Raw genomic sequence first — 24,542 nt, forward strand, 5'->3', positions numbered from 1 at the left:
TTTCTACAGTATCTGCAGGCACTGTGTTAGAACCAATTTTAACTGGCCTTGTGTGATCTGATGCGATAGTTACTTCATTGGGTATTTAGTCAGGGAAGTATAAATTATTTAGTTTCCGGTATGGGGATTGTGCATGGTATGAGCCCTCATCTTGCAGAGAGTATAGATCTGGATTTGATCTCATGTACCCTACTCTCTCTTTCGAAAGCAAACTTCAATATGACGATAAATCCGATTTGAAGGCATTTCAAGCATCGTAACTAGCTGTTATACACTCTCCCAAGCTAGGACTCTAAACAGACTTCCAGGCTGGCCACTCCAACATCTAACACACCATTTCCCTTACTAGTGTTTCTTCACATCCAGCAGCTTTGCAAATCTCATCTCATTCTTCCCAAAGTCAAAGACAGAGACGGCATTTTTTAAGAACGCCGCCCCAATGATGTTGATTGGCAACCCCGGAATCCCAGCAGTGTCTGAACTGGCAATGGCAGTTATGCAGGTTTTCTCGTCCACCTTGTAAATGATATCAGCGCCCCTGTGGAAGAACGTCTGGTCTCCAATCGTCAACCCGAACTCTGGAGCTTTCGCGTTGCAGTCGACGATGTACATCTTCGACTTCGGATCAAAGACCGCTGGCGGCGAAAAGGCGGCATTGATGGGATTTGCAAGGCCCGCGGGCAGAACGGAAACGGAGTTTCCCACGTCGACAAACGCTTGGAAGGAGGTCGTGTTGGTGGTCCGCTTGTTTGCCGACGCGCCGTAGACTACCCTACTGACCGTCATTGTCCAGTACGAGCGAACTCGCTGGCCCGACGTGTAGTTCAATGGGATTCCCTCGGTGATCTCGACTGGGACCACGGACCATTCGGGACTGTGCTTGACGGGCGGGAGACCACCCAGGGTCAAGTAGCCCCCGAAGCCAGTGGAGGCGTTGGGAGACGTGCGGGCCAGGGCAATACTGAAATAGGGATCAATCAGGCCCTGCTTGTGCATGCTGAAGAGCAGCGGGTCATAAGGCCGGCGGTAATACCAGTATGTGGTATTATCCGAGTGGTTGCCCGGATGGGCCGACGTGATCGATGGGTACGCCAAACCCAGGAGCCCACTGTTGAGCTCATCGCCCATCGGGTTCGAACGGTCTGCAATGCCGACTTTCTGGCCCTTGACCGTGATGCCATTCAGCGTGACATCTTCATGGGCCATCACCCCACTGGCAATCCCTGCCCCGTATTTGATACCAAAGTTCTCGTTCGGCACCTGGCGGTAGGTTTTGGAGACATGGTAGGTGTGGTTGGAGTAGAGACAGTGCTTCTGGGGGATTTCTAAAGAGGTCTTCGGATGGATACATTTGTAGCTGTTTCGCATCACATAGGTGTCGCTGCTCCCGGTATCAACCAGCGCCTGGAAGGTCTGATTGCCAATCGTGATGGGAACATCGAAGACGGTGCCGAACTGGGTTGCCGTGATGGAGGATGTGGTGCCGGGGTTGCGTATCCTCAAAGGGAAAGTCTGGGCCCCGACAAGAGCAAGCCAACTGATAGCACTAAGGAATTGGAAAGGTTTCATGTTGAGTTGAGACAAGAAAGAAAAGGTACTTAGACACATGTTGGACCATGTCCTTTACTTGGGATTTTATATTGCCGTGTTTATTCATAGCTCCCCACCGTGCTAGGTAGATATCCATTCATAGATACTTCCCAGATGAGCCTAGTTTATGCTTAGTTCCTCTTGGCTTGGGGCTTCAAAATATACGAACGGCGCTAATTGCCAATCAACCAATCAACCATTGGCCCCCAACATCTCTCTGCCTCGAGGTGCAGCTGTTAGCTCAATCCCCAGCTTCGTATATCTCTGGGAATTTAGGCAACGCGCCAAGTCTCTGTTTTTCCTGTGGATTTTTCCTAAAGTAGGTTAATGGGTCTATGGTAGTTTAATGAGATAAAGGGATGAACAGGGCAGGATCCTCTGCCAAGTTCAAGTTGTATAAAAATAGCGAAAAGAGAAATTCACAGCCTCGCCAGCATCATCACTGAGAAGCCGGTTATAAATTAAACCATACTCACCTGTACATAAGACGGCATGGTATCAATTCTATCTCAACCCAAGTTCTTCCATTCCCCTTTCCACTTTTCACTATGCCTCCAACTACAACTACGACTACTTCTCCCACAGCTTCCCCCTCTTGTCTCCATGTGTCCCCTGCCAAGAATGGATACTTGCCGCCAGAATCCTGCGATGCAATTCTTTATTACGTGCCATCTTTTGGCGCGGCGATCCTCTTTTGTGTCCTGTACGGCATCACGGCCGTACTCCACCTCGCTCAAGCGATTGTTTACAAGAAGGTAATTTTCCACATGGCTGTCATATAATTTAAATCGAATAGAGAACTAATTTCATTTGCAGGCATACGCATGGGTGATTATCATGGGCGCCGCGTGGGAGCTACTAGCATTCATCTTCCGCACCCTTCAGACCCGCCACCAAAACAGTGATACGTGGGACACGCTCTACATGATATTTTTCCTTCTGGCACCTATATGTAGGTCTCCCCCATCCATTTGATGCCTACAACTATCGATTTTCTGACATCACTGAACCTAGGGATCAACGCCTTCATCTACATGACCCTGGGCCGAATGATCTACTTCTTCCTGCCCCAGAAAGGTCTGGCAGGTATCTCAGCTCCTCGCTACGGAATCTTCTTCGTCACTCTAGACATTGTGGCCTTCCTCGTGCAATGTGCGGGCGCTTTTCTCATGTCCAACAAGGACATAGGCCATAGTCTCATGATGACGGGTCTGCATGTATACATGGGCGGCATCGGCCTGCAGGAGTTCTTTCTGCTGTGTTTCTGGGGACTCGCGATCAAGCTCCACGTGGACATGATTGGAATCGAAAAATCCCAAGAGGTCGATCCAGCCAAGTTCTACCGTGGCGCATATCCCTGGCGCTGGCTCTTTTACTCGACCTATTTTGCCTTGACTATGATCTCGGTAAGTCCATCTTGTTACCCTGTTACCCTGTTACCCTGTCGGAGAATTGCAATGCTAATTTATATCTGTTATATAGATCCGTATCTTTTTCCGCCTTGGCCAGTATTCTCAAGGCTTCAATGCGTCCAACCCTGTCCTTAGTCATGAAGCTTATGAGTATGTCTTGGATGCCACGCCGATGTTTTTGACTCTGGCCATTTTGAATGTCTTCCACCCCGGCCGGATTTTGCAAGGGCCGGATTCTGCATTCCCGAAGCTCAGTCGCAAGGAAAAGAAGTTCCAGAAGGAACAGAAGAAGCAGCAGAAGAAGGAAGAAAAGGCACAGAAGAAGGCTTTGGCATGGTCGAGTGACAAAGATGGGTCCGATTCTGAAGGCCTCGATCTGGAGGATGGCAATATGCCGAGATTGCAGTCTGTTTGAGTGACTGAGATCGATGAGAAATGATGAATCGGGTCAAAATAATGATCTTTGATTTATTTGATTTATGATAGTGTTTATTAGATTTATGATAGAGAGACGACGCTTTCCGAGTTATTCTTTCGCATCATCTGTAATATTCGCGATGCTTCATCCAATCCGCCCGCATCCACGATGCCGGAACCAATATCCTCTAGTTTCGTCTCCATGATTGACTCTTCACCGTATACCCCTTGCTCAGGGAGAACATCGTGAATAATAGATGTAGCAGTCTTGCTGTTCCAGAGACCATCCACCGTAGGGAGTGAAGGATCCTGCAGCAGAGACAGTGCTGTCTGCAAGGTTTGCCGATTCTGGGTCTTCATGCAGATATAATACAAAATAGCAATGAGTTGAGTCGATAGCGTGAAGACTCTGATCGGCGAGGATGGTGTTGTTCTGGCCACAGAGACAAAGGCCAAGGTACACGAGAGAGCGCGGTCAATTCGGCTTTCCATCCCCACGTCTGCGAGCTCGGGGGCATGCTCTAACAAAACGCTGTGGAACATCAATCCATGGATCTGCAGAAGCAGGCAATGTTGTCGCTGGGTACTAGAGTGCTGTGGGTCATTGAACATCTCGATATGTTTCGCCAGCTTTTCTATCGCATCATCGAACTTATGAAATTGCGTGTGGAGGTTCATCCTCTCAACCTGGACGTCAGGTAGGAGTTCGCTCCATGCAGTCTCCTTATACTCGACATATGCAATGATATGGTGCATAGTCCAGTTTTGTAGTATAGTCAGTGATTCTTCAGCATGAGTTGTGCTCATCAGCATATCTGGTATAACCGATATGAGGCTAACGGGCTCAATTGGCGAAACAAGTCTCAATACCGGGACTCGTGCGCTGTCAAAGGTGCTGGCCTGGACATCAAGGCGCGAGAAAGCAGCGGTCAAGTGCCCAATGATCCCATCCGGTGTGGCGACGAGAGCTGGATAGTCTCTGCGAGCACGTTGCAAGAGGGCTAGGCCTTGATTGAGATGCCATGTGGCCTGCGTTGTGTCGCCGATCAGACACTCAAACACGTAGAAAATAAGACAGCAGATGAGGGCGACCTCGGGCGAGGCCTGCGGCGTGTTGAGATATCTCTGAAGCTGTCGATGGCATTTGGATATCGCCTCGATACTCCGTGGAGACACCTGTTGATCGGTAGCGGAAGCGCGCAAGTGGCCCTGGTATAACGAACTTAGGGAAACAAGGGCACTGCGGATGACAGGTTGATGGTGGCATCGCTGAAGGACCAACTGCGTCCACAGTGTGGGATCCGAAAACCCGGAAATGCTCTGTGCGACCTCGGCACAGTAGAAATGAAGCAACTGGCGATCAGTCTGGCTGCCCGGTACTTTGAACGGGATACTATACGCCGTGATAGCTCCTGCAGGGGTTTTGCTTAGGGACTCGGAATAGCCGCCACAGCGCCGGTTTGAGCGAGTGCAGCGGAGGCACTCGGGTTTCTGCTCGTCGCACTTGATCCGGCGAGTTCTGTTCCTGGTCAGCCTGCATCGATCCTATCCACCCCTGATCTGTGGTGGAGACACTTACTTGCAGGTACTACAGCCTGACCGGACCTTTGGGGTACTTAGTCGCAATGCCTTGGACTTCTGCATGGTGAGTATACGAGAGCGAGGGGGGATTGCCAGTGTGCGTCGGGCAATCGTTGGAAGCCACCTGGTCAGCATCCTTCATCCTGAGTGGGGTCTGAGATGACACGCAAAATCAGGTGTCCTAGACCTTGCCATTATGGGCAGTCCCTAGTGAGCCATCATAGATCAATAGAATAATGATCGTCGCATAGTTTATTTATTCCACCTGAATCAGTTGATTTAGTAGAAGGAAAAAGCCGTGACGAACAAAGCAAAAGGTGACATATCGCGTACATCTCATGTTATTGTGGTATGGTCACGCCAATACGCCCCAAATCGGTGGACCCTGTAATCATCGTAATTTTTAGTAATCTGGTAATTTACCAGTGTCTCGTGATGCCCAACGCCTTATCGCCCCGGCTGAGATCAACGGGGCTGTTATCTTCTTTCGCTTCTGCTTCTTCTTCTTCTACTCTTCTTTTCCTCATTCCTCTTCGCCCACACACTTACAGCACTTCGCCCTTCATTCTCCTCTCCCTACGACCCATTTTCGACCCCTACTCTCGATTATCGGTCCACAATCCCCTTATCAGGTCGTTGCCCTTAACCAGCGCCCCTATCGGTTCTTGCATCACCGCCCCTCCAATCGGATTGGTTGCTGGTTCTCTCCCGTCTGGATTCTGCGGCGGGAGAGTTTCTCTGCCCACTATTCTCCGGGACATCAATGTATCTCGCTCAAACGCTCGACCAGAGTGCCTCGTCGGGCTTCGGTTTGGCTGGAAAACGTGAATGTGTGACGACACTGCGGCAAAATGATGGTCCCAAGAGCCTTTCTCTTTAGCTCGGTCCCACCCCAGCGGGCGATGCAGCCATATGGAACAAAAGGACACGAGATGCGGCCAGACCGTTCTGGAGTGCGTATCCCCGGCGTGGGTACCGACACCTGTGGCACGAACACGACTCCGGTTGTCATCCCCCCCAAACGTGGATCACGCACCTCAGTGCGCCGAGACAGTCGTTCCCGAAACCCTTCCAAGACGTCAGGATCCTCTCGCCGGTCATCGTCTACCTCCTCGAGCGACCGCCCGATGCCGATGTCAGTTGCGTCAATGCTGGATGCTACAGCCATCCCTGTGCCCCGACGGAATTGGAACACACGACGACCGCGCAAGTTTCCTCGTCGAAGCCATGCGGAGGACTTCAGCCGGATGATGCAGGAAGGAATTTGGTCCAAGGAAGACCACCTCATGGACGGCGCGGGCAACTCGCCTCTTGATATCCTCCTCAGTCCTCCAGACACCGAGACTCAGACCACGGGCAATGATTCGGAGCAAGAGCCTCCCTGCTCCATGCGCTCAGTATCCAGTGATTCGATGCCATCGCTGGAGCAAGATCTTGAGTCGTCATCCAGTCTTCCCCAACCGTCCACTCCCGCCAGTCAAAAAAGCCCGTTAGAGAAACGACTACGGTACTCGCATCCGGAGGACTGTGCGTTCGACCACCCACTGCTGGACACGGACATTGAGGACGGCGAATTCACCGACGTCAAGCACCAGGACCCTGTGGCGGTTGAATCGATGCCTGCAAAGCGGTCCGCCTCATTCCGATCGTTCCCGCGCCTTGGGTCTACTTTCAAGTCCAACCTCACAGCATCCCTACGAGCCATCAAATCGGCCGCACAGTCGGTGTCAAATTTTGCCACGCCGTCTGTGCAGCCCGAGGACTTTCTCACGCGGTCGCTTTTTGCCATTACCCCAGAGTTGACCGACGACCGTCGGCCTCCGCCGATGCAGGACCCGCCCTCCCCGGCGCTGCGACGCTATTTGAACCCGACCCCGATCTCTCCGGCCGAAATGTACGTTTACCATGACCACCCCCACGACACACCCGAATCCTCCCGTGTCTGCGCGGTCTCGATCCAGATGCAGACGTACCGCCGAACCAACGGCCGGGGACACCGACGGAATAATTTCCACGTCGTTGCCTCCGAGGGTCGAGATCACCAATTTTACACCTTCGACCCGGAGATGCCGCCCATGTCGCGTCAGCGTGAACCTCGCGAGAACAGTAACTTCCTCCGCATGGTGGTCCTGGAGATGAACATGCGCCGTAGCGGCAAGCTTCGCGAGGATATTCCCACCCGTGCTCGCATCTGGCTCCCACCGCGCCGCAGCAACCCACATCGTCTGTCAGGCGACTATGAGGACGACGAGGACAACGACACTGTTCCCTCCCGCTGGGTCGGTGTCTCGGCGTAGAGAAACAATCATGCATATTACCGGATTTGTTCCCTTTTCTTTCCCTATTTTGCTCTTTCTTTTTCTTTCTTTCTTTTTTTTTTTTCATTGCTCTATACAAGCGAGGCGCTGGACTAGGATACAAGTGTCCTGGCCGACACGGATTTCTTTTTTTTTTTTTTCTTTCTTTCTTTTGTTGCATACCCTCTTCAACGATCTTACTCTTCTCTAACAGCAGAGATCCAATCAACTGGACTTGAAAACACTTCAAAACAACCCTAACCGAAGTATCGGTATTACTGCGTAGATGCATACAGGCCAAATAGTAAGAGTCGTGATATCATCCTGCAGCATCACCCCCGCGCCAGATCTTCGATGTCATCATGATTGTCATCGGATCTCGCTGCTTGGCACAGGTGTTAGCCGATACATCTTACCTCCGTGTCTTTGTTAGATTGTGAAGAAGGAGACGGTATTGCAATTGTTATCATTGGACGATTGGACTGGTTTTACGCTATCTGATGATGTTGTCTCATGCTGATTTGATGTTTTTTTTCTATGGTCATCTCGCTTTGTTCTTGTGTCTGACATCGGCACGAGCGAATGGGTGGTGAGTACGTAGACTATGACTAGTCCAGCCCTGAGTACAAGTAATGCCTTGGGTACTATAGAGGGAAAAGAATAGCGTAATGTATGTAATATCTTCGGCTATGATTGTTGCATTTCTTTGTTCTCGGCAGAATACGTGGGGGAACCGGACTTGGTTCGTTGCTGGTTCATCTGGGGGGTGGGGAGAGAGGATCTGCGTGTACTCTACAAGGGGGCCTAACCATGGACTTTTGGGCGGACAGGTGTCTTTTGGGCTGCGGCTGAGTTTATCTATTTTATCTATGAATGGTATCAGATGAGATTTATTCAATGTTGTGCTACTTAGCGCTGTCATCGAACCTGGAATCCTATAACAACCAATGTTAGAAAAAGAATAGTAGAAGTAATCAGAAATGAAAATAGGAGAATATTTCAATAATATAAGGGAAAGAGAGATTGACTTACTCTCCTCGTCCAGCAGCGTCCCATTGTCCCAACTTTCCTCCAACCACCCCAGCCCAACCAGATATGGCACCTTTTTCCCCAGCCTCGCAGCCAGCGATCCTCGCAGAGAAGAGATATCTGCTGATGACACAGACTCCGAGTTGACAACAACATGTGTCAAAATTGAACTGTTCAGCGAGGTAGCAATCTGCGCGCCTGCGAATCGAGCGGTGTTGCGAGCTAGACGTAGACGAGGATCTTCCATGCTCGCCGCATCGTAGCCGGATATGTCCCCTTCGTCGCAGTGTGTTTTTCGGGGCTTTGATGGCGAGGGGAAGAACAGTGTTAGGCCGCGGAATAGCCAGCCACAGGGCGCAGTGTAGCCCGCGTCGATTTTCTCTTGGATATGGGCTTCGACCTTTTGCGCTGCATGGGCATCGAGGGATTGGTTTGTTGGTTCCTGTTTCTGTTCCATCTGCTTGAGGATCTAATTTCCAATGGGTCAGTTTCTCATAGGATATGCTTTGCTTGTGATGTTTTTAGTCGATTATCACGCACGTCTTTGAGCTCGTCAACTGTCGTATCACGGGCATAGCTGTCCATGAACAGATCAACGTTCCCAGTAATTTCATCTTTCTTGTCTTCCATCACGAAGAACATGTGTCTATTGAAAAATGTGAGGGGATATTAGCGCCCTCCCTGCGTTCATTGCAATAAGCTTGAAGACGTACCTGGGTTCAAACGGGAGAAGAAAGTCAGGTAATCCTGCATCCTTCGTGTTCTGCGAGACGCAGTCAAGGAGCCATGACGGACGGATGATATTCGACTGGCCGCTCTTTTGTAACGAAGCTACCTTTACCGTTCCTGCAAGGAATGTCAGTTTCTGGCGCTGTTTCAAAGTTCTATCGCAACACATACTTCGTTCGGCGACGCAGATAGTATCCGGGGCGGCAGTGTTGGTCTGGTAGATTTTGCCGCCATTGGCTTTCACCAGCTGTTCGAGCTCAGTCTTTGATCGCTTCTCTGGCATAGTAGACTCGGTCAAAACGACTGATTCAGACGCTGTTAGCAAGCACTTGAAAGATGGGTGTTTGACCCAACCACGCACAAAAGTTCAGCTCATCAAACACATGGCCCGAAGGTCCCAGATACTGTGTACTGTCCTTCTCCTCATACCCGGCAATAGTCAGCGGCTTCTTAGTAGTTCTCTTGACTCGCTTCCTCCGAGAGTTATCCACGGAGAACTCTTTATCGCGGTGCTCCTGCTCCGCATTCGACTTGAGATCCAAGAACTCCTGGACCGAAAGAGCACACTCCCAGTTCTTGTCCTTGCGCAGCTTCTTAAAGCGAGGAAAGCGCAAGGTCAGTCCCATGCGGAACTGGTCGCTGACAGACACAGACGCGGCTTTCACGCAAAGCACGACCGAATCAGAGGGTTTGATCCACATATCGGGACGCTCGTGCTGGGCATCGCCCCCAGCTAGCTCGACAACTGCAGTCGGCGGTCGTTTTGCATCCCACTCTTTCCACTTACCGTCCGTGTGATGTCGAATTTCCTGGTAATCAGCCGCAGTAAATCCTCCGCCGACTTTACAGAAGGACCAGCATTTCATAGACTTCTCGCCCTGAGAAAAATGGGCATCGTCAACTCTGAGGCCACACAGGAAACTCGACAATGCGCCTCCTCGACGACCAGAACCAAAATATCCGCCGACAACGACGACATCTAGAGACTCGCCGAACTCGGTCATGTACTCTGGCTTGACTTTCATCCAGTCGTCGTGACGCTCGTTTAGTCGGTAAGGAGAGCGCGGGTTTTTCAGCACAAGACCTTCTGAAGCCTCGGCAACCACCTTGCGCAAGGATGTCTCAACTTCCGTAGTAGTGGTGGCTTCTTCGTACGGGTGGATTTCGAAGCGGCGATGAACCGGGCGGATAGTCTTCTGCAGGGCATTGCGGCGATCACGGAGAGTGTATTTGGTTAGGTCGCGCCCGTTGAGGTAGAGCATATCAAACACGCGGAACAAAGGTCGAGGCCCATTCGAAAAGGGATTACGCTGTTCTGCCAGAGCCGCAGTCTTCAGCGTGCCGAAAGGAACGGGAGCATCTTGCTCGGGATCCCAGGTAATCATCTCGCCATCCAAAATGAGGCTCTGTACGCCGTCCACAAAGGCATCCTTAAGATGCCTTGTCAGAGCACCGTTCTCGTCCTCAATGCCGTTTCCATAGAGATATGTATACTCCTTGGCTTTGCGTGACCAAAACCCAAATCTCCGGCTACCAGGTACCGACTCGTCGGGCGCCATATGAAGCTGCATGCGCTCTCCGTCCAGCTTCTCTTCAATCCAAAACACACGATCCTCCTCGGTTGGTCGCATGCGCGCAACCATCTTGTCGAACGAATGCATCTGGAACTGAGCCAGCTGCGGCTGGAAACATTGCATTAAAGAAATCCCGCGATCCTCGGCCTCGAGCCGGATATTGGGATCGTGCAGCTCCCAGCACACACGGCGCAAGCTGCTGGAGATGCTGTACAGGTTCTCAGCGTCGGGGTGCCACACATCAAAAAACGTGCGCTCCGTAGCCCCGACCTTCATCTGGCGCAGGATGATGCGAATAAGCCACATGAGCTCTTCGGGGTTCATGCGTCGATAGAATTCCGCGAGAATCGGCAGCTGCTGGTCCTCCTTCGAGGCCGCAGAGAGCTTGTCCAGTTTGTCGTTGACCTCGGCGATGGTCATATCACCGGGCTCGGTGCGCATGGGACGCTTGGACAGGACATCGTAACACCGGCCGGCAAAGTCGCCAGCCATGCGCGTGGCAGCGGTCTGGCCCGGCAGCTTCCAATTCAGTAGATTGTACCCGTCCTCCGACTCTTTGTTGATTTTCATGATCTTTACTAGCATCTTTCCAATGACCTTCTCCTTGATTCCGTACATGGGTCGGTCCCGGTCTTTATCAGGCAGAATGAGTCGGAAGGCCGGGTAGATGTCGTCGCCGACTTCTTTGCGCCATCGCGAGATGAATCGTTCGATGACATCACGCCGGCGCTCGAACGGATTGAGGCTCGCGGAGTCTTTGCCTTGCGGCCCAACTTTTCGACGGGCCGGTGCTGGCCCCGTGGGTTTCTTTTTGATCTCGCTCAGGGGGTTGAATAGGCCGAGGTATAGCTCGTGGAAGGCAAGTGTCGGGGCGCGGTTATGCGGGCGGTTGGGGTACCTGGTTGTTTGCAGATCAGCAACGAGTTGTAGCTGTCGTGGTGGGATGGTTACTTCTCGTCCAGGTCTTTCTCTGGTAAAACATTCTGAGAAGCCTCAGGAGGTACTATCTCATCGGAATCCATGGAAAGCGCGTGGTTCCAGTGGCAGAGGATCTCAGAGAGAAATGCGCTTCCCCGGATGTTTTTAGGCAGCGATAAGATAAGTGACATCAGCCTCAAAGAACAGGCCAACTGGTGAGCTCTATACATCTATAACATCCGCGAATAGGCAGTATGGATCTGACAATTTCTTACAAATATTTCAAAAAAATAAATAACCTTAATTCAAATGGGGCTTAATTCGGTTGGTAGTTCCTATCGCTAGAATATCAACATCGAGACAATAAACCCTCGTGCTCCAAATCAGCCAGACGGGTCAGAATCGCAATGAATCTCTTCGAGATGCCCCAAGCCGTCAAGCTCGAAAGTGTCTCGCATCCAATCTTTAGGATCTTCTTTGGACCCTCACGTGCACTGATGTCCCCGACTCCAGTGACATTCCCCCTCATGGCATGGCCTTCCTGAACAAAAAGCTGCACAAGCTCGTCATCACATGGGCGGTCGAGATGAACGAAGCTCGGTTCAGGCAATGCCTCCCGCTGTGCGATATGCGTTCCAGATTCATTGGGCGCGTGAGATTGGCAAGACCCATATGCCCAGAGCGTCAAAACCGCCAGAAAGACGGCGACAGGTTCATAAAATGCATTCGTCGAGTAGTGCCGCACATGCCAGAGGGTTGTGCCAGCATGGATAATCGAGAGACGGGCTTTGTACTGGTCGTGCTTGGTCCAGCGCCAGATATATTGCCATTCGATCGACTGGTGGAGCTTACTCCAGCGCAGCTTCCCCGTGGCCAGGGATGTCGCCAACGAGCGGATTTCGCGAAACGGGACGAAGAGGATAAGCCGTGCAGCATGGAGATGGAGAACTGTTGGATGCTCAAACCCTGCCGCTTTGGCTCCGGTGCTATTGGCGATCCAGTGGAGAATATCCAGGCAATCGCACGCGCTATTCCGCCACTTGGAATAGGACGGAATGCCAGGAAGCCACACGGAGCCCGTGTGGATGGTAGCCTCGCGAGATTGGTTTTTGGCCGTTGGGTTCCAAAAAGACAAGGGGCGGCGGGAATAGTCCCCGACTTCCCACATTCGATGATAGAGGGCGTGGATGAGCAGAATGTGGCCGAACTCTCCGATTCCCGTGACAAGCTTCTTCTCAATATATAGTATGTGTACGGCATCGTACAGAGATTCGTTCACTGTCAGAGTTAGGGCGTGATTGAGAAGGATGGAGAACAGGGCATAATACCGGGTGAATTCTCCCACAATTGCTTCCAACTCTCTGCAGTGTTCGCCTGCCACAAACTCTCATGGGTAGGCAGAGGCGCTTGTCCATCGTCAAGTGACAGGGTTGGCCGGTCATCGAAGTAATATGCAATTGTACAATCCAGAAGCTACATCATTACAGTCAGTAAATCTTCATCTATTTGTCTTCCTAAGAGAGAGCATACCCAGATACAGTATCCAGTTCGTCTCCGGACTTCATCTTGAATCCAATTAATCCACAGTACCTCCTGCGAGCTCTCGTCAGATTCCATTAAAGGGTCCTGTGATGATACTAGCAGCTTGTCGCGGTCCATGAGCGTTAATAAGTCTCTGAAAGTACTCAGGGCAGAGATTCTGGCCCGTTCGCGTCCACTATGAAGGAGGCCAATGCAATTAAACAGCATGGCCTGCAAAATCTCGAGAGGGGCCTTTCCGGATCGAAACTTTTCTTTCTATTGAGCATGTCAGTGCCAGTCATCAGAGAACCATAGAGAGCAGTGCTCTTGCCTCGATGTATATAGCTCGTCGAATCATTTCATGAAATGCAGCTGTGCACTGGTATGTTTCGCCAATATCTGCACCGTGACATCCCATCGTCACAATAGACAACGTCAAAAGCCAGTGACATGCATTCGGATCGAATGTGGAGAGGTGGAAGATCGGATATACAGCCTGAAAGCGATCAAAATAGAGGGCAATGAAATGGCCGCATTCTGTGGCAGAGGGGAAATTCTCTGTTTTAAACTTTTCGAAAAATGGGTTGTCATTGCAACATAGCAGAAGAAACTGACGATGGAGTTTATCATGGGTCGAGGTTTCCAGCTGGCGGGTGAAGCCAGCCACTTCGGAAATGTTTTCGATGTGCATTTCCCGGATAATGGGAAAGCCAAATCTGCTTTCGTGCTCTTCGTCAAGGATCTGCCTGGCAACATCAACCGGCTCCGTTAATGAAGCCGATGAAGGTTGTTTCTTTGTATACTTGGGGAGACGAGCACCAGCACCATCGACGTAATGGTGGGCTGAGCGTTTGGCAGAATGAATTGAATCGGAACAAGACGATGCCTCACTCGTCCCATGAGAATTGTGGCGAGGGCTTCCTTTGTCCGTTCTTGAAGAGACACTTTCGGGTGCTTGGGGTATATCCTGGGGAACCAAGGGGCTGATTTCCTCAGAATGAATCGTCGGGGGTTACCATGCCGAGCGATCCATGGAGGCATCTGACAATAAAGACTGATCATATCGCGATTGGGTCTGGTCACTGGGTGCAAACAAGTCGTTAGGGAGCCAGTTGGTTATCGAAAGCATCGACTGATCGAAAAGGGTAGGATTAAGTCCCAAGGACCTTTCCGGATTGTCCGCCATGGCCATTTCGAGGTCAACATTCGAGGTCGTCATAGAGTCGAGATCAGGTATTGATTCCGAGAATTGCTTGAGGATATTGGGGGTCGAACCTTGACCGAATGGTTGGTGTCCATCTCCATTATCGTAGCCGTCGAAAAAAAGGGTTGTCTCATCCAATGCTTGGTCGGCGTGGGACAAGTGTAAGTCAGGATTGGAAATATCCAGACCAGAGCTTTGAATATCTGACGATAATTTGAATTGACCACTCAAATCTGCTCGCACAGGTTTCAGATGAGTGTCGCTAGCTTGCGAAGGGCGTCGAGTCTGCAGGCCAGTTTCCTGGGTCTCGGCAGATGCAAGACTTCGTAAGCCTTCTTCCCGAGCCCTGGCCTTGGAGCGCCTCTCTGTAGGATACTGGCATTCGAGGGAGCGAGCGCCACACCGTCCACACGGCATGCCACCGCTACATCGCACTCTAGCCGCTGCACAGCTGAAACATGCCCGAAACGTCTTGACGGTGATCCGGTGGCTGCGGTCTTTCCCGCCTTCACCTCCCGGTGCATGGTGACTGACCTCGTGGCGATGAAGTGTGTCACTGACACCGATGAACCATCCATCCGTGTCAGTCCGTCACTTTCAAATCATGGGTGAAACAGGGCCATACGTCCTCGAGAAATGTCGACCGCATTGGATGCACTCGAACGGCTTCTCCTTCGTGTGACTCCGCAGATACCGTTTTAGATGCTCCGGTCGACGGAAAGTGCTGCGACAAACTGAACATTGAACCTGACCAGGGGTCTCTGGAGCTTGTTCCTGATCTCCACTCTTAATGCTTGTGTCTGTTCGAGCATCAGCCCAGGCCCCAGTCCGACCAAATCCCGACTGAGCTCACCATGAGCTGCATTCTCTTTCTCTGAGAGCATGGCGCCTCCAGACAGGGTGTTTCAGAGAAGATGACATCTTGCAGGCCATTAATTCCAGGTGAGGGGAGAAATCCACGGGGGAGAACAGAGCGAGCTGCGATTGGCTTTGATTTGGACCGAGTTAAATGCCCGGGCTTCGGTTAATTTCTGGCGAGTGATTGTTGCCGATTCTACGGTGTTTCTTTTTGTGTAGAATATAACCGGACTGGTGAACAAGCTATCAAGTTCGGAGATATTGAGGAAACACCGCATGTTCATCAGCTTGGGAGCATTCTACGTCACTCGTAGACTGTATACAGTACACTCGGTCTAATGCCTCCCGACACACGGTAAATATGAGTGAATGTCTCAGCTTATGTGTTGGCGTATGTTTATAAGCTCAGAAATGAGCTGTCGCTAGTTCTGAAAGACTCAGGTATAATAAAAATATAAAATCAAATTCTATAAATATGCGAGGCCAGGAATATCTTGTCCCTTCGAAGTATACAGCGAGATGGAAGTATTTCGATGGAATCCAATTTATACTCGTTTCAATCTGGAAAAATTCTTTGAATTAAAGATTATTTATTTATTTGTTTGTTTGTTTCATTATTTTGCCATTCTATTCATGAGAGAGCATGAGTTATACGATGTAAATCTCCGAGTACTTCTAACCAACTGTCGGGCTTTGGAAACACGTCAAAGCTGAGCTCGTGTGCACGGCCACGGTGGATACTTCGTCAGCTTCCCAGCCTCAGGAAAATCACCAACGCCTTCGATTCGACTTGGGTCACCCGTTGAGGTCTGTGCCTATACTGAACTTTTGTTTTCGCGGAGATTGATTCCATGAATGGCGATCCCGCCAATTCCGCGAACCAGCGGGTGGCTTCCCATGCGTTCCGCAACGACTCCGCGCTGCAAGGCGCCACCATCGCCTTCAACGACCGCACCCCGAAAGGTCCACCACCCCATGTAAAGAGAAAACCGACCGCTGCGGCGGCAGCAGCAATCGCAAGCACCGCCAACTGTCATGCCGGACGCGATCGCTCCGAGACAGGATCAGAGGTCGGCCCAGAAGTGGGCTCCGTGAAGGACAAGATTGGGAGATTGACGGGCAATTCGCTTTCCCCCCAGGCCGGATACCGAGTACACGAGGACGGAACTCGGTCTCATCGGCATCGTCAGGCCTGGAGCAGATCGCTGCCCGCCTTGCTGTGACGAGGTCCCCGTCGAGGGCCTCTGACACGTCCTCGACGGCCGCCAGACTCGGCGCAATACGAAGTGCGAGCAGAATGCAGTCACAACCCCCGACCGAAGAACGGCGCGAGGTGCGCTCGCCTATCCCGATACGACCGATACACAACAGGCCCAGCCCCATGGATAGTCTGCTTCGGGATGATAAAACCGGCTCGGATCGCGACATTCCCACCTACACGCGCTCCCCATCTCAGCGATCCAGAGCTTCCGAAAGTTACCGTGATAATCGATTTCCAAGTCCCCAACCCTCCGTTCGCTCTCAGCGCTCTCAGCAATCATGGGCACCGTCCGAGGAGCCGAAACCCAAGCTTCCTCCGCGATCGACTCCCTCGCAAGGGTCATTACGAAAACATGCATTCAGTGGAACGCCGTTGCGTCCCTCGACCCCAAGTCTGGCATCGGTCTCGGGGCAATCGCACAACAGCAGCTCCAGCGCTGTGGACGAGTTCAATGGCATGAGCGAGGAAGCACTCTCTAATGCAATTGTCGCCTCTTCCCTCGCATCCACCCGGGCCTCTCCGGCGTCCAAGGTGCCACCGCCACCACCTCCACAGCGTCGGCGAACGCGGTCACTCCTACACTTACCCTATTCACCCAAAAGCGATCTGTCGAGAACGCCAAGCCCGCCCAAGGGAATGCCCCAGACGCTACGCGGCATGCCGAAACATGAAGACGCCGACGCACATCGGCGTCATAAGATGCATCTTCTCCACAAACATCCCCACAAGCACCACGAGGGAGACCGGAAACGATGGCGACGAGAAGTTACCGAGAAGGAGCGCAAGCGCTACGAGGGCGTGTGGGCATCCAACAAAGGGATTCTTGTTCCTCGGTCTATGGGTAGCATCAGATCACCGGTCCCTGCGTCAGACATGGTCCTTAACCTAGTAGCGCGGGAGATCTGGACCCGCAGCCGCCTGCCATCCGCGGTGTTGGAGCAGGTGTGGGATCTAGTTGATCACCAAAACATCGGGCTTCTGACCAAAGAAGAATTCGTGGTTGGAATGTGGTTGATCGACCAGCAGTTGAAAGGTCACAAACTGCCGGTCAAGGTACCGGACAGTGTCTGGGATAGCGTGCGGCATGTCGCGGGCATTAGGCTCCCCCTAGCCGGGAACAAGGGCGGGACCCACGCGTAATGCTGATGAATGCTGGATCCATTGGGACCAAAATCATAATCATGATCATGATCATGATCTCTACGAGTCTTTTGATCTGTCTGTATATATTATAGAAACCTTTGTGGAAAAGGGTGTAGGAGTGTTTATATTGAGAGGTCTATATAGCTCGGTTTACCTGCCCTCTCTAAGACTATGAGCCTCAACGTGCAATGTTCCAACGAACTGAAGATCATCCACATGCTTCGGGAGGGGGGGAGGATCTGAAACTAGGAGCAAGGAACCACACGCAATGTAAATCCACATTGAATAACATTAAATAAACTTAAATAAAATCGAAAATGAAGAAAATGAAAACCCCGATTCGGGGAACCACGTGATGAGATCCCCGATACCGTCACAAACGGTAGATGGCCATAAATTACCATAAATTACCACCTTCACCATCCGCCGTCTCCCTCTCCCCGACCCTCACCACTGTACTCCCGCTGTTCCCCCGGATCGGGGATTCCTCAGGGCTGTTCACTGAATCATTTCTTTTTCATTCTTGTTCCATGGAATGCATGGGATCCATGAGGACATGCTTGTCTGACAAATTCCCAATCGGGAGGGATCGTTTTCTGACCGAAAGCAAATCCCGAGCCGTGGAGGATCGGGATTTGGATCGATCTCCAAGGTCATTATCTAACGCTCACTGTTTCTATATCCAGATCTCCCTTCTGACCTCTCTTCCCTACCATTTGTCACTCCAAGCCCAGCTTGGCTCGCAGCATGCGCCATCTGGACTGGTGAGGTTGGAGGAGAAGAAGAAAAAAAAAGGCGTGTGTTCCGGCCTGGTGGTACTTGTAGATTGCGGAGATCGTCCCCATGCGGAACTGCCGTGTGATTCGCCATGGACGACGCTTTTCACGATTATCATGCCTCCATGGCTCCTCGGCCGGTTCGCAAGAAATTCGCTAAACCGCCGGTAAAAGTTGCTTGTCTGCCTTGGTAAGCTGGTCTTGTTTCTTTCTTGATTTCTTTCACCTTTTCTTTTGAGTGTTTTTTTTATTTCGCTGGGTTGATGGTTTAACAATGACAGTCGGGCTTCGAGAACACGATGTGGTGGGCAAGAGCCCTGTTCGAACGTATGTTATATGTTGATGATACCCGCCTTTTCTTCTATTTTTTTTTCCAATTCACGATGTGATCCATCCCCGGATTTGGTTTGAGGCTCACTAAACATCCATTCATCTGGACTTAGTGTGTCAGCAAAGGCAGGAAATGTTCCTATCTGCCCAGCAAAAGAGGCGGGCCCCGGAAGAAAAGACAAAAGTCGTCTCCCTCTCCCGAATCCGACGAAAAGCAGCAAGATGATGTCCACTATGAGGCGGTGCCATCCGCTTCGGGGTTTGAAGAACGTACGTTTTCCCCTCCCTGGTCCCATGTTGACTCAAGTGGGCTCACTGAATCATGGCACAGAACCGGGGATGTTCAGCCAAATCGATGTGCTATCCCTGCCCGGAGCTGGTCTGCGGCATTTGGATTTCCAATCCGACGTTCCGTCCATGTTCCAGGGCTTCTATACTGGCGACGCGAGTCAGTCGCACGTTCAGATGGAGCCGATAGCGTCGCCCTTGAGTAACACTCCTCAATCCTTTGTCAGAAGCTATGGCAGCGAACCAGAAATGTATGTCTTGCGTCTATCCTGATTTCTGTGTGTCCCTGCTAATGCTATATCAAGATTGAACGCCTATTATGATTTTATTCATCATTATTTTCCTATTCTGCCGCCTCGGGCCTCGCCCCCATGCCGGGATCGTCCCTTGCAGTACTCGGTCTCCTGCTCCAGTTCGCCATCAGAGGAAGCTCTGATGATGTATCGGCCTCGCTCTCCACTGAGTCTGGCAATATCCGCCGTTCTAGCGTTGATCCCGCACCCAAGTGATCCGGATCCGTCGTCGTCAGCATCCGTTTTTCAACGCCGGACGTATGCGCATTCTCTTGCACAGCTTGCCAATTCGACTATCGAGACAGAATGTGATCTGGAAATGTCATCTACTGACCCCGGCCGGGCATTATCAGCTGCGCGGCCTTTTGTTAGCCGGGAGCGATTCCATCCTCAGACCCCGGTGGATTTGGAGTGTCTCTTGGCTTTGCTGGTCCTTTCGGTTTATGAGTATTCTCAGCGAGGAAATTTGCTCAAGATGAGGTATCGTGCCGGACAAGCTTTGTCCATTGCTCTGGACAAATCGCTACATTCCCAAGTCGGGAACGATGAGTTTTCGGAGGCTCGGCGACGAGCGTGGTGGATGACAGTATGATGCCCCACGCTGCATGCCATGAGCCTATATCTAACCCGCCGCTAGTATTATTGTGTGATCCAAGGGTCTATTGTGAGCACAACGGTAGGTGCAATCGTTCCTGTGACTGGGCTCAAGTCTAATGAAGGACTAGCCACCTGCTATCGTCATCAATGATCCTCAGTTTACGACTCCGTACCCGTCATTCTCATCCGATGCCGAGGTTTGTCTTCGTGTTCCCTACCTGTTTATTTTCTTTCTATTGGCCCACCGGCATTTGCATCAAATGGTCCACTAACGTCCTCTCCAGGGTTGGTCTATCTTGATACAAGCCCAGCAAGTGCTCGTATCTGCAACTCAATTCATTGACGACCTGAACAAGTGTCTATCGTCACAGTCAAGCATGCACTACCTGTTTGAACGGATGCAGCAGCTCGATTCCTGGACCAATTCTGTTCTCTCGCAGGCAGATCTGCCCCCTATCACCACTCACGAATCAGAGTTTGGCGACCACCACGAAACCCTCACAGCGCAAAGCATCCGCGCAATATCCCGAATAAAACTGTCCAGGTATGACTACATCCGGGCTTTATGTGCCCAACATCTCACTAACACAACTACCCAGCGCGCAAATCAAGACCCATCGTTTCCGAGCCTTCTCGGATATTCCGATCTTCATTAAAAGGCACTGCGACCTGACGGCTGCAAATCCAAGCAACCAAGCCCCCGATCCTAGCGCCAACCCCGCGACCACTGCCAAGGCGATTACGAGCCTGTCATGTTCCTGCAGCAACCTGGAACCCTTCCAGCGCGCCTCTTCCACCGAATACATGACCCCCTCCGACTCGTCGACCTCATCCGACATCCACCCGTACGTCCCACAGTATCCACAGTATCCGCAGTACCCCTTCACCGCCGGGTTCCCTTACAGCCCGCAGCACTCGGCCAAAGTGTGTCTGCGGGCCGCGCTCGTCATCTCGCGCATGTTCCAGAGTCTGCCCATTCCACAGCCGCTCCCGGATACCCGGCAGCACACATCATCGCAACACCCGGGCCGCCCGTTACCTCGGACTATGCCATCATTTGCGTGCTGTCTGATGCAGAGCAGCTATGCCATGTTTATGATCTTCTACAAGGCCCGGGTCGCCAAGCAGCTCTCGCCCGAATCGGATAATGACCAGGCCAGAGACTCGACGGATTGCCTGGTCGAAGAGCTGCGTCAGGGCCTGCAGCGGATTATTACGACGGTGTCCAATTACTCGCTTGCTTTTGAGGCGTTGGATGGGATGAGAGGTGAGCTATCCTTTTCCTCTCTCTCTTGTCCTTCGTTTGGTTGCCTTGCCATTGCTAACAATCCACTCCAGACGAAATCGAAGGTGCATATCAAACGGCGTTCCCTTCGGTATCCGGTTAAAGCGAGGTTTTCTTTCTTTCAGAATAGTAACTCGGCATTTACATTGATTTCCTTCTTATGACCTTTTCCTTTCTCCATCAACGAGTGGCTGGCTTTCTTTCCTAGTTCTTCTTTCTATCTTTCTAAAGAGGTAATTACTTTAACGAGCTTGATAATTAATATTATATCCTCCTTCTGAGATAAGGATTGTCTCGGTGGGTTATATGCAATGAGACACTAACAATGAACAGTAAATTCCATTCCGTGATAGATCCATGGAATGTTCCTCTGGTTGCATAATATCCTCCGGAAGAATGGCAAGCATGTGTGTATTTCAAATAATCAACCACGTCGTAAACCCCGGTCTCGACCAAGAGAGCCAAAAGAAAGTACACCCGGAACTCCATTGAAATTCCACAAGCTAAAAAGGCATGCCCCAGAAAAGACCAGAAAGAAAGAGGACGGAAGCTAAAGCTTCGATCGAATACCCTCAAGCCGGAACTTGACATCCTTCAAGACCTTACTAAGAGGCTTCCAATCATCGAATTGGCGAAGCAACTCCATAGTTTCGTCGTGCAGCTCACGGCGCACATACTCCTCCTCGAGAAGACCGCGCATGGCGAACGGAAGAATATACGGGTTCGGAGCGGTAGAGGGGCTGGCCCGTTTGATGTTGAGGGTGGCGTCGGGGACCGACGATGTTTCGAGGGCGAATTCGATAGCCATGCTGCAAAGAGAGTGAGAAAAGGAACCAATGTTAGTGTGAAATCTGAGAGTTGGGAGGCGAGAGTTGAAGCAAGACGTACTGGTATACAGCTTCGTCATCGTATAGACGTGAATGCCCTTCTCCTGTGTAGAGGCTGCCTGCCAGTGGCTGGCTGAGTTCGCGAATGAGACCGTGGTCTGAAATGCCAAGGTTTCGGAGTTTGAGAGCAAAGCCAACGAGGTGGGAGAGGCTAGATTGAGGGGATTAGTTTTGGGGTTCCAGAAACCAGTTATCATGCTGGGAGTGTACTTACAAACTCGGGGCATGAACTCTGCCGTCTACAAAGACGGCTCGGTAGATGTATGGGTGGGCTATGGGCGAGTAGAGAGAAGACTGGTGAGGAAGATTAGCAACAGTTTTCAAGAGAGATAGAAAGCAAGCAATAAAAATAAAGTGACGTACCTCCAAAGAGACGAGCTGATCATCTATGCTTCCGATATAAGAGATGCGAACTCCAAAATCAAGAGCGCAACGCAACGCTGCCTCATAGTCTCGTGAGACTTTGCTGAAAGGCAGGGCGAACTCAAAGAGCTCTCCGGCAGATCCACTAATCCATCGAGACCGATAATCCGAGAATGGGCCCAGGTTCACGCCGGCCATAGCACAAATCCCCACTCTTCCGACGCTCAGACAGCCGAACGAGATCAGCTTCGCAACTAGCATGATCGCCACCGGCACGCCCTGACTGTGGCATGCGACCATGATAAAATCCGCTTTGCGAATCTCCTCCATCCAGTTTAATAGTAACTTCCAAAGCAAATCGACGCGATCCGCAATGCGGCCTTCGCCTTCTAGCGCGATCTTCTCAATGGCACATGAGTAGCCATGAGCTTCGGTCCATTTTCGAATAGCATCTGCTGCCATGCTAGAAAATCGGATCGAGGTTCCCGTGGGCTGTCCGAGCACGCTCCGGATCAGCGGGGCTGGGAAATACCCATGTACACCGATGGCCAGAGCGCGTTTGATGTGAGGTGGGTCTTTGACCCTGCAAACATGCTGATGCTCTGGTCCTTTGCTATAATGAAGAAGTCTACCAAGAGACTTCAAGAGTGAGGGCGACTCCTCCAACGTATAGATATCTCTGAAATGCGGTAGCACCTGGTTGGGCAAGATTCTCTGTAACTGTTTTGAGGCGGTAGCATCGGCCGGTCGAGGCTCAAGGGGTGGTGATGGTGTTGAAGTAGCTTCGATTGTAGATACAGATCCGTATTTGAGAGGAAAACCTTTTGGTGGCTTGCCTTTCATGCTCCCTTTCTTGCTGATATTCACATTCGCTTCTGGGTCAGGCTCAAGTGACACTGGCCGTGACGGCGTTTTTGATGCCAGGGACGCTTCGACGGCTTCGGCCTCCTGGTTCTTGTCTGGTGTGGCATCCTTGGAGGCATCTTTGGACCAAAACGACCAACCAGAAGATTTCGTGGTGCCGACAGGCGTCTGGGACACACTGGGTGTATCGGCGGGCTCATCAGGCTGGTCTTTGGGTGCCATACTTTCGTTGCTGGTTTCAGGGACGTGTGGTTCTACCGATGACACGGTTGTCGGTTTCACGATGGACTGATCTGGCTGTTTGATTGATGTGTTCGAACCATACCACATCTGGAGCCACGACCGCTTCTGGGGAGTTGAATTATTTCCCGCAATATCCTTATTAGCCTCTGATTCTTGTTTTTGACCTTGTATTTGTTGTTCCTCCTGCTCTGTCGAGTCCTTCACGGCCACAGCCGGCTGGGGGATGACTTGCGTCGTAGCTGGATCCTCGACTGATGGTCTTGCTTCTGTCTCAACAGCAGATGGGGCATTTGCAGCGTCTTTGTCCGCAGTATTCGACCTATGGAGCCATGAAAACCACCCGTTTGGCTGTTCGGGGGCCACTGCATGTCCCGCATGTGGTGTGGCAGGTTCGGTGGCAGCGCCAGGGGTAGGCTCCTGTTCCTTGGCCGATTCTTCCAGAGGTTTGCTGACACCCTCGCAGGGCGCTTCTTTGCAGGGCGTTTTTGATCCTTCGGCTACGGGGTTGTCGAGTTTGTCGACAGCTGTTGTAGAGGCCGAACCATCCGACGCAATGTTAACCCGAGTCGTCGTCACGTCGGCGGGCAGAGACCGGGTTGAGGCACCCGCCTTGCGAGTGAGCTGAATCGAGGGATTTTGGTTTTGTCTTGGGGTGTCAAGAAGAGAGGTCGATGACTTCGTCACATTGGAAGCTACGTTTTTCGCGACCGAGATGCTCTCACGGGCAACCTCGGTAACTGGGGCCGCTTTGGACACTCGCGAGACAGCCGACCAGGACCCGGGATACCAGCTCTGAATCAGAACAACAATTAACTATTAGCTCAACTGCTAGCATGCAAGAATATCTCAATCGCCAGGACTTACGGCACTGCGCCCCCGCGACTCAGAGCCCGAACAATCTCGGGTATCATTCCTCGTCACTGCGGGGGTCGAGTCCGCGCCGGACGGGCTGGGCTTGACTCTCTTGCGAGATCCCTTGGGCGTCATGGAAGAAAAAAAAGCATCAGGTCTATCGTAAGCAGAATCAAGACCGAGCGAGTCCTAAAGAAGTCAACATGTCCAGGCGCCACGAACGACCAGTG

At 51.5% G+C, this 24,542-nt stretch overlaps 10 protein-coding genes across 10 annotated transcripts; 4 read left to right on the forward strand and 6 right to left on the reverse strand.

The window, feature by feature from the left end:
* Nucleotides 1-345: 345 nt before the first annotated feature.
* NUU61_003998 (uncharacterized protein) lies at nucleotides 346-1,569 on the reverse strand (the record flags this gene model as incomplete). The annotated part of the gene is made up of 1 exon (XM_056654580.1): nucleotides 346-1,569. One exon carries the CDS (start codon nucleotides 1,567-1,569, stop codon nucleotides 346-348), a length of 1,224 nt encoding a protein of 407 aa, XP_056512607.1.
* Nucleotides 1,570-2,138: 569 nt separating this feature from the next.
* Nucleotides 2,139-3,417, forward strand: NUU61_003999 (RTA1 domain-containing protein; the record flags this gene model as incomplete). Its single annotated transcript, XM_056654581.1, has 4 exons — nucleotides 2,139-2,345; nucleotides 2,407-2,542; nucleotides 2,605-2,996; nucleotides 3,073-3,417. The coding sequence occupies 4 exons, from the start codon at nucleotides 2,139-2,141 to the stop codon at nucleotides 3,415-3,417; spliced, it is 1,080 nt and encodes a 359-aa protein (XP_056512608.1).
* An 83-nt stretch (nucleotides 3,418-3,500) lies between these two features.
* On the reverse strand, nucleotides 3,501-5,063 carry NUU61_004000 (Zn(II)2Cys6 transcription factor; the record flags this gene model as incomplete). The annotated part of the gene is made up of 2 exons (XM_056654582.1): nucleotides 3,501-4,938; nucleotides 4,999-5,063. The coding sequence occupies 2 exons, from the start codon at nucleotides 5,061-5,063 to the stop codon at nucleotides 3,501-3,503; spliced, it is 1,503 nt and encodes a 500-aa protein (XP_056512609.1).
* A 788-nt stretch (nucleotides 5,064-5,851) lies between these two features.
* Nucleotides 5,852-7,297, forward strand: NUU61_004001 (uncharacterized protein; the record flags this gene model as incomplete). Its single annotated transcript, XM_056654583.1, has 1 exon — nucleotides 5,852-7,297. The coding sequence occupies one exon, from the start codon at nucleotides 5,852-5,854 to the stop codon at nucleotides 7,295-7,297; it is 1,446 nt and encodes a 481-aa protein (XP_056512610.1).
* A 918-nt stretch (nucleotides 7,298-8,215) lies between these two features.
* NUU61_004002 (DNA ligase (ATP) DNL4) lies at nucleotides 8,216-11,651 on the reverse strand (the record flags this gene model as incomplete). The annotated part of the gene is made up of 7 exons (XM_056654584.1): nucleotides 8,216-8,232; nucleotides 8,330-8,795; nucleotides 8,867-8,972; nucleotides 9,040-9,172; nucleotides 9,227-9,358; nucleotides 9,417-11,527; nucleotides 11,581-11,651. 7 exons carry the CDS (start codon nucleotides 11,649-11,651, stop codon nucleotides 8,216-8,218), a joined length of 3,036 nt encoding a protein of 1,011 aa, XP_056512611.1.
* Nucleotides 11,652-11,896: 245 nt separating this feature from the next.
* On the reverse strand, nucleotides 11,897-13,206 carry NUU61_004003 (uncharacterized protein; the record flags this gene model as incomplete). Its single annotated transcript, XM_056654585.1, has 3 exons — nucleotides 11,897-12,825; nucleotides 12,876-13,020; nucleotides 13,078-13,206. The coding sequence occupies 3 exons, from the start codon at nucleotides 13,204-13,206 to the stop codon at nucleotides 11,897-11,899; spliced, it is 1,203 nt and encodes a 400-aa protein (XP_056512612.1).
* An 874-nt stretch (nucleotides 13,207-14,080) lies between these two features.
* Nucleotides 14,081-15,156, reverse strand: NUU61_004004 (uncharacterized protein; the record flags this gene model as incomplete). The annotated part of the gene is made up of 3 exons (XM_056654586.1): nucleotides 14,081-14,828; nucleotides 14,898-15,072; nucleotides 15,126-15,156. 3 exons carry the CDS (start codon nucleotides 15,154-15,156, stop codon nucleotides 14,081-14,083), a joined length of 954 nt encoding a protein of 317 aa, XP_056512613.1.
* Nucleotides 15,157-15,981: 825 nt separating this feature from the next.
* On the forward strand, nucleotides 15,982-17,531 carry irs4 (the record flags this gene model as incomplete). The annotated part of the gene is made up of 2 exons (XM_056654587.1): nucleotides 15,982-16,281; nucleotides 16,332-17,531. 2 exons carry the CDS (start codon nucleotides 15,982-15,984, stop codon nucleotides 17,529-17,531), a joined length of 1,500 nt encoding a protein of 499 aa, XP_056512614.1.
* An 871-nt stretch (nucleotides 17,532-18,402) lies between these two features.
* NUU61_004006 (uncharacterized protein) lies at nucleotides 18,403-21,206 on the forward strand (the record flags this gene model as incomplete). Its single annotated transcript, XM_056654588.1, has 9 exons — nucleotides 18,403-18,500; nucleotides 18,792-18,910; nucleotides 18,972-19,179; nucleotides 19,234-19,807; nucleotides 19,859-19,897; nucleotides 19,947-20,015; nucleotides 20,103-20,362; nucleotides 20,418-21,085; nucleotides 21,157-21,206. 9 exons carry the CDS (start codon nucleotides 18,403-18,405, stop codon nucleotides 21,204-21,206), a joined length of 2,085 nt encoding a protein of 694 aa, XP_056512615.1.
* Nucleotides 21,207-21,653: 447 nt separating this feature from the next.
* NUU61_004007 (uncharacterized protein) lies at nucleotides 21,654-24,447 on the reverse strand (the record flags this gene model as incomplete). The annotated part of the gene is made up of 5 exons (XM_056654589.1): nucleotides 21,654-21,912; nucleotides 21,992-22,141; nucleotides 22,205-22,284; nucleotides 22,354-24,273; nucleotides 24,325-24,447. The coding sequence occupies 5 exons, from the start codon at nucleotides 24,445-24,447 to the stop codon at nucleotides 21,654-21,656; spliced, it is 2,532 nt and encodes an 843-aa protein (XP_056512616.1).
* Nucleotides 24,448-24,542: the final 95 nt, after the last annotated feature.

The sequence above is a fragment of the Penicillium alfredii genome, assembly GCF_028826965.1.
Source record: "Penicillium alfredii strain IBT 34128 chromosome Unknown utg000005l_segment0_segment0, whole genome shotgun sequence".
In the NCBI taxonomy this organism is placed as follows: Eukaryota; Fungi; Ascomycota; class Eurotiomycetes; order Eurotiales; family Aspergillaceae; genus Penicillium; species Penicillium alfredii.